This window comes from Pan paniscus, chromosome 19, assembly GCF_029289425.2.
Source record: "Pan paniscus chromosome 19, NHGRI_mPanPan1-v2.0_pri, whole genome shotgun sequence".
Classification (NCBI taxonomy): domain Eukaryota; kingdom Metazoa; phylum Chordata; class Mammalia; order Primates; family Hominidae; genus Pan; species Pan paniscus.
The window spans coordinates 92,344,260-92,351,636 of NC_073268.2; the positions used below are offsets into that span (position 1 = coordinate 92,344,260).

The 7,377-nt window shown below is 53.6% G+C and overlaps 1 protein-coding gene across 2 annotated transcripts in view; it reads right to left on the reverse strand.

Moving 5' to 3' along the window:
* QRICH2 (glutamine rich 2) overlaps positions 1-7,377 on the reverse strand; it is a 37,463-nt gene extending 30,086 nt beyond the window's left edge. Inside the window, exons 1-3 of one of the 2 annotated variants that reach the window (XM_034942933.3) lie at positions 5,944-7,377; positions 3,389-3,448; positions 2,922-3,032 (exon numbers count right to left, since the gene is read on the reverse strand). In XM_034942933.3, coding sequence (XP_034798824.3) covers positions 2,922-3,032; positions 3,389-3,448; positions 5,944-6,477 — 705 coding nt within the window. In that variant the 5' untranslated portion in view covers positions 6,478-7,377. The remainder of the gene's footprint in view (positions 1-2,921; positions 3,033-3,388; positions 3,449-5,943) is intronic. The other variant, XM_014342202.4, reaches the window with a different exon arrangement.

A 7,377-nucleotide genomic window follows, 5' to 3' on the forward strand; every position in this document is an offset into this window, starting at 1 on the left:
AGGGGAATGTTGCAGTGAGCCAAGATCACACCACTGCACTCCAGCCTGGGTGACGACAGAGCGAGACTCTGTCTCAAAAAAAATGAGGAAGTCCATTTGGGACTCAAAATACATTCACTGATTCTAAGATGGACATCCTGCCCCGACACCCACACATACATTTTAACATCTCTGAAATCAGGATGTATCTTAGAGTTGGTGGTGTTTTATATATATATATACATTTTTTTTTTTGAGACAGGGTCTCACTCTGTCACCCAGGTTGGACTGCAGTGGTGCAATCTCGGCTCACTGCAACCTCTGCCTCCCAGGTTCTATAGATTCTCCTGCCTCAGCCTCCCAAGTAGCTGGGATTACAGGCTCCTGCCACCACACCTGGCTAATTGTGTGTGTGTGTGTGTGTGTGTGTGTGTGTGTGTGTGTGTGTGAGACAGAGTCTCACTCTGTCACCTAGGATGGAGTGTAGTGGCACGATCTTAGCTCACTGCAACTTCGTCTCCCGGGTTCAAATGATTTTCCTGCCTCAGCCTCCCAAGTACTTGGGATTACAGGTGTGCGCCACTACACCCGGCTAATTTTTGTATTTTTAGTAGAGATGGCATTTCACCATGTTGGCCAGGCTGGTCTCCAACTCCTGACCTCAGGTGATCCCCCACCTCAGCCTCCCAAAGTGCTGGGATTCCAGGTGTGAGCCACCATGCCGGCCGGCACTCATTATTTCTAATTCCTGTCATCCTCAGAAATGACAGGAGTCTCATCTGATGCCCTTAATGAAAACTGTACCGACCTTTCTAGGACCCCGTTTCCCTCCCACCCCACCCCCACCTCTGTAGCTGTCAGGTCCATTTGTCTAGGACTTCAAGGTGTTTGTTCTGAAAAACCATTATTTTGGTTTTAGTCATATGGTGTGCTGAATATAAACTCCCAAAGATATCCATGTCCCCATCCCCTGAACCTGGGAGCATTACCTTACGTGGTAAAAGGGACTTTGCAGGTACAATTAAGGATCTTGAGATGGAGGGAGTATCCCGGATTATCCGGGTGGCTGCAGTGATGAAGTCACAAAGGTCCTTACAAGAAGGAGGCTGAAGCTGATATGGCCAGAACCAGGGGCTGCCAGCCACACTTAGAGGCTGAAAATCACCAGGAAATGGATTCTCCCCCCAGAGCTGCCAGAGGAAACCAGCCCTGCCAACACCTTGACTTCTGCCCAGTGAAACTGGTACTGGCCTTGTGTCCTCCCGAACTGTAAGATAACAGATCTGTGTGGTTTTAAGCCACACAGATCGGTCTCTGGTCATTTGTTGGAACAGCCACAAGAAGCGCATACTGTCCCCTTTTTCCTCCTGAGGCACTGCATGACTGACTGGTTAGTCTTTCCAGTTTACCTACTTTTGTTTTTTTTTTTGAGATGGAGTTCTTGCTCTTGTGGCCCAGGCTAGAGTGCAGTGGTGAGATCTCAGCTCACAGCAACCTCTGCCTCCCGAGTTCAAGCGATTCTCCTGCCTCAGTCTCCTGAGTAACTGCGATTACAGGTGTGCACCACCACACCCACCTAATTTTTGTATTTTTGGTAGGGACAGGGTTTCATCATGTTGTCCAGGCTGGGCTCGAATTCCTGAACGCAAGTGATCCGCCCCCTTCGACTTCCCAAAGTGCTGGGATTACAGGCTGGAGCCACCGCGCCCGGCCCCTCTTGCAACATCTTTCTGATGCCGCTTTCCTCTGAGAATGAGCCCTGAAATCAGAAAATGGTCCTGGAGATCCCAGGTTGTCTTTTGTACCCAGATATTTGGCGCTCCCCAAGATGGCCACTTGGTGGCGCCAAAAGCTTTACTCTTCACCCTGCTTCCGTCTACATTTTCAAACGGCCTTCAAAGTTGGCTTGCTTGATAACCCACTTGCCCAAAGCCAGCGGGAGGGATGTCAAGACCAAAAGGGAAGTTAAGCCTCATCTTTGAGGGCCATTTGAATATATCCAGCTTGATTTTAATCAGATGAAAGTAGGTCGGGGATCGGAAAACAATTTGGTCATCTGTACCCTGTCTCAAGACAGACAGACGCATGCCTGTGTGCAAAAGTCGCCACCAGCGGCCGGGCGCGGTGGCTCACGCCTGTAATCCCAGCACTTAGGGAGGCCGAGGCGGGCGGATCACGAGGTGAGGAGATCGAGACTTTCCTGGGCAACACCGTGAAACCCCGTCTCTACTAAAAATACAAAAAGAAATTAGCCAGGCGTGGTGACGGGCGCCTGTAGTCCCAGCTACTCTGGAGGCTGAGGCAGGAGAATGGCGTGAACCTGGGAGGCGGAGCTTACAGTGAGCCGAGATCGCACCACTGCACTCCAGCGTGGGTAATAGAGCAAAACTCTGTCTCAAAAAAAAAAAAAAAAAAAAAAAAAGTCGCCACCAGCAAAGGGCCCCCTACAGAGGTTTTATTTCCAGGGTCTGTCACCATGGTCCACTAATAAGGAAAGATCCCTGCATTTCAGGACAGACTGTAAAGAAAGTTTGAGAAGGTATAAAAGCAAATAAAAACTACACTCAGGTACGATTTTTCTATTGATCCAGTGGGTTGGCAAAGCTCAAAAAATTGGGTACCAACATACAGCGCTGGGGGGATGTCAGGGAACAAGCTCTCTCTCCCATTGATGGTGGGGGTCTACACTGGAACAGCAGCCATGGAAGGCAATTTATCAATGGCTAGCCAAATCACTAACACACATCCCTTTCTAGGGATGCATGTTATTCACACGTGAATGACACCTTGTTCTTAAGACTGGAAAAAGCATTTAAAACACCCATATCAATGAAACTTGCGAACTATGAATATCCATAGAACAGAATCCTGTGCAGCTGTACAAAGCGAGAAGTTCTGGGGAGCCCCACCCAAGACCACGGCCCAGGCCCCCACTGGTTCACCGCTTGTGAGGCTCTCCAGCCATCCGTAATCGCCTGCTCCAGCTCTTCCCAGGTGACCATGGTGACTTCTTCTGCACCAGGAACCAAACTCAGCTTCCGGCTGACTAGTTCCTGACAGTGACAGACAAGACACACACATACACCCCTTGATTAATCCCAAGCAGCTTTAGGAACAGACTTGGTCTAACAGGATCTGGGTGGGCCCTTCACAGCCCCAGCCCCAGGGAGAATTCATCACCCTTCAAGTGACCAGTGAAGGTTGGGCAGCCAGTTCTCTGTCCCATGTGAGCACCCAGCAGAGCGCTGGGCAGGGCTGGGGCAGATTTCCCTCCAACCCTGGGGCAGAGACTTGAGAGGCAGAGGGCACACACTGCCTGCCCTGGATGGACAAGCCCTGGAGAGAGGGCCACACTGAGAGAGGGCCAGCCCCCTGGAGAGCCCTTTCCCATGGAACTGGCTGGTATTACCAGGAATTGCTCCCGATCTTTGAATAGCTTCTCTAGTTCATCAACCCGCTGTAAAAGTACCTGGAAGAAGAGTTCAGGAAAGGAGAATGACAGTGGCCCCCTACACACGCACACTCACATGCACACACACACAGATATGCACACACACTCTCACACTCAGACACACACATGCATACTCGCACATTCACACACTGACTCAGTGCCAGGAGATGAGGAAAGGGGGAATTTGTGTGGCTCCTATGGAAAGGGAGGGTTTCTTCTTCTACTTGGGTTTTTTTGGTCTCCTTTTTTTGTTTTTGTTTTTTTTTTTTGAGACAGGGTCTTGCTCTGTCACCCGAGCTGCAGTGCAGTGATGCCACCACAGCTCACTGCAGCCTCAACCTCTCAGGCTCAAGCGATCCTCCCACCTCAGCCTCCTGAGTAGCTGGGACTTCAGGCATGCACCACCACATCCAGCTAATTTTAAACATTTTTTTGTAGAGATAAGATCTTGCAATGTTGCCCAGGCTGGTCTCGAACTCCTGGGTCCGAGCAATCCTCCAGCCTCGGCCTCCCACAGTGCTGAGATTACAGGCAGGAGCCCCTGCCTTCTACCTGGTTTTTACCTGGCCGGTCAGCCCAGGCTCCTGGGTCTTTTCCCAGCCAAGTGCAGGAAGGCAAGTGAGATGCAGTGGGGGACCTGGCTGGTAGCATGGCAGGAGTAAGTGCTGCTGCAGGGATGGGACCCTCTGGTCCTGGGATTCAGTTTGCTCCAACCCACTTGTGAAAGCCTGTAGGATGAGGCCCACCTTGCCTTACAAGGAAGGAAGGGTGCCAGGTACCTCAACAGTAGCTGAACATCTGTGCTATCTAAAGAGAAAAGCACCTCAAAAGAACCAAAGCAAATCGCTACAACATAAAGTGCTATCATATTTGGGATTAAGAAAAAATATATTAATAAACAAAAATAAAACAAGTTACTTTTTATAACTTTTGCAAACTTCTAGAATCTAAGATTACGTAAAAATTAAAACAAAAGGCCAGGCGCAGTGGCTCTTGCCTGTAATCCCAACACTTTGGGAAGCCGAGGCAGGAGGATCACTTTAGGTCAGGAGTTCGAGACCAGCCTGGCCAACACGGCAAAACCCCATCTCTACTAAAAGTACAAAAGTTAGCTAAGCATGGTGGTGTGCACCTATAATCCTAGCTACTCGGGAAGCCGAGGCAGGAGAATTCCTTGAACCCAGGAGATGGAGTTGCAGTGAGCCGACAATGCACCACTGCACTCCAGCCTGGGTGACAGAGTGAGGCTGTGTCTCAAAAAAAAAAAAAAACCCAAAAAAATTAAAAGAAAAAAAAACCCCACCACACTTTAAAGTTTGAAAAGGAAAGCAGACATGCTTCCCAGAGCAAAAGTGAGTTGGTGCTGGGGTCTCGAGACCTGGGGTGATATGGCAGGAGGGCATGAGCGGCCAGGGCTCCCCTGCTGGGGCTTGGCCTCTTTTTTCCCCTCCTGTCTCTCCTCTTGGCCTCCCCACCCAGCTGCCTTCCTAGTTGCTTCTGCTTTTTCTTTCAGAACCAACCTAAGGTGGCTCTGAGACATGCACGTGTCTATTACCTCCCGGCGCTGACCTGCGTTGCTTCCTGCTATTCACTGGACAATACTTATGCTCAATGATTACATGCATTTGTCCCTCCAAGAAAACAAAAGTCCAGTTGAAGGCAGGGCTCAGTGGCTCATGCCTGTAATGCCCAGCACTTTGGGAGGCCGAGGCGGGCAGATCACTTGAGGTCAGGAGTTTGAGACCAGCCCCGCCAACATGGTGAAACTCCTTCTCTACTAAAAACACAAAAATTAGCCAGGCGGGGTGGCGCGCGCCTATAATCCCAGCTACTCGGGAGGCTGAGGCAGGAGAATCGCTTGAGTCTGGGAGGCGGAAGTTGCAGTGAGCCGAGACTGCACCACTGCACTTCAGCCTGGGTGACAGAGTGAGACTCCATCTCAAAAAAAAAAAAAGTCCAAGTGAAACTGTCCCCTGCCTGCTGTGGCTTGTGTCATGGCCATAGGAAGCTGAGGTCCAACTCTCCATCCTGACTCCCCTTCTCTGGGAGCCTTTGTCCTCAACACGTATCTCTTCATGTCTTTTTAAAAAGGGAATTCACTCTAAGAATCTTCTGAGAAGTTGCCGGCCCCACTCTGAGCCAGCTCTGGGTCCTTGGATGTCTGATAAGTGGTGGGCGAACCTCTCCTGTAAACAGGGGCTAGGAAGGAGGGGGGTGGGATGGGGCCACTACGCTTAGGAGGTGGGGTCCCCAGGCCCCTCCAGCTCGGGGAGGCCCTAGGCCTTTTGGTGGCGTTCTTTTAGGATTTTCACGTCTTGCAGCCCTGTGGACTGCAAGATAGAGCATGGGCCACTCTATTTAGCCAGTCGCACTGAGGTCTGGCACCTCCTCGGTCCCCATCCCCTCCGTCCCCACCACCGCTCGCCCCTCCAGGGTGGTGGGGACTCGGCTAGGCCTGGAGGGCGGCCTGGAGGAGGCAGACGGCCTGCGCGTGCCTCCGTGTGCGTGCTCACCCTGGCAAAGCTGAGCTCCTCGGCGGCGTCCTTCATGATACTCCCAGTCCGCAACCTATCGAGCGCCCGCGCGCCCACCTCCTGCTCCTCCGGCCACTCTAGCGCGGCCAGGTCAAGCCCGCTGGCCTGGGAGAAGTGCTGCACGTGCGTGGCGATGCCCTGCACCTGGCCGTCCACACGCTTGAGCTGCTTGCTCAGGTCCTCCACCTGGCCGCCCAGGTCCTTCACTTGGCTCTCCAGCGCTGACGAAGGCGCCTGGCCCACGCCCCTGCGCTTCTCCCGGGGCGCCCCCTTGGGCACCTCCTTGGGCGCGGGCAGATGTGAGATGCTGAACGAGCTCCGGACGGACTGCAGCGAGCGGCTGGGCTCGGGCGACGAGGGCTGGAAGTCGATCCGGGTATTTTGGAGGTCGAGGTTCTTGAGCATGGCCACGATGAGCGTGTGCAGGGCCGTGAAGTTGACGGCGCCCACCTCTGGCGTGCCGATGGAGAGGTCCGCCAGCTCCCGGAGGGAGACCGTGGTCGCGGGCGGCATCGTGGCTGTCAGGAGCTGTGCGCCGCCGCGGGGCGCCGGCCAACCACTTCCCGCTCACTGCACGCCGCGCCTTGGGGCCTTTCGGGGGCCCTGCGAGGTCCTCGGGGCGCCCCTGCCCCGGGTCCGGCCGCGCCGGGCGAGTCACTGGACGGAGCTCCTGCCTCCAGGGAATCTGCGCCTCTGCTCCCCGGCGGGGTCCGCGATGGCCACCCCTCCGCTGTCTGTCGCTGGCCTCGGGTCCCCGAGCTGGAGCCCTGGACTCCCAGTCCCCGCGCCGGCGGACGTTTGAAACGTGGGGGCCCCCGCGTGCCCTGAAGATTCCACGTAACAACACGCCTCGCTGCGAGCCACGGGGGCGGGGGGAAGCAAAGGCCACCACAAGGATCACAAGGGGAGCCTTGGCAACAGGGGCTGAGGAGGCCTCCTAAGATCCAGCTAGACTCCATCCATCCCCTTAACCTAGAAAGGCCAGAATTCACTCACTCTTGGCGGGGCCACATAAGGAAAGACTTGAGGGTTTCCTGGCAACCATGCTTTGTGTCATCAGCTGCGTCCATTCCAGAGTGGTGGCCCCATGTCTATGGCCCCATGTCTAAGGGATGCAGTCCTGGGGCCCTGGTCCCCTCAGACAGTCCACATATTTTGTTCAATCAAAGGTGAAGCAACTTGGAAAAGACAACCCACTCACTATTCAGGCAGTTCCAATTAGCCACTAGATGACTAACTGGTGGCTAATTGTCCCTTTTCTGTGCTGCCATAATTTTTTTTTTACTTTTGAGAGGGAGTCTTGCTCTGTCGCCCAGGCTGTAGTGCAATGGCACGATCTCGGCTCACTGCAACCTCTGCCTCCCGGGTTGACGCGATTCTCCTGCCTCAGCCTCCCGAGTAGCTGGGATTACA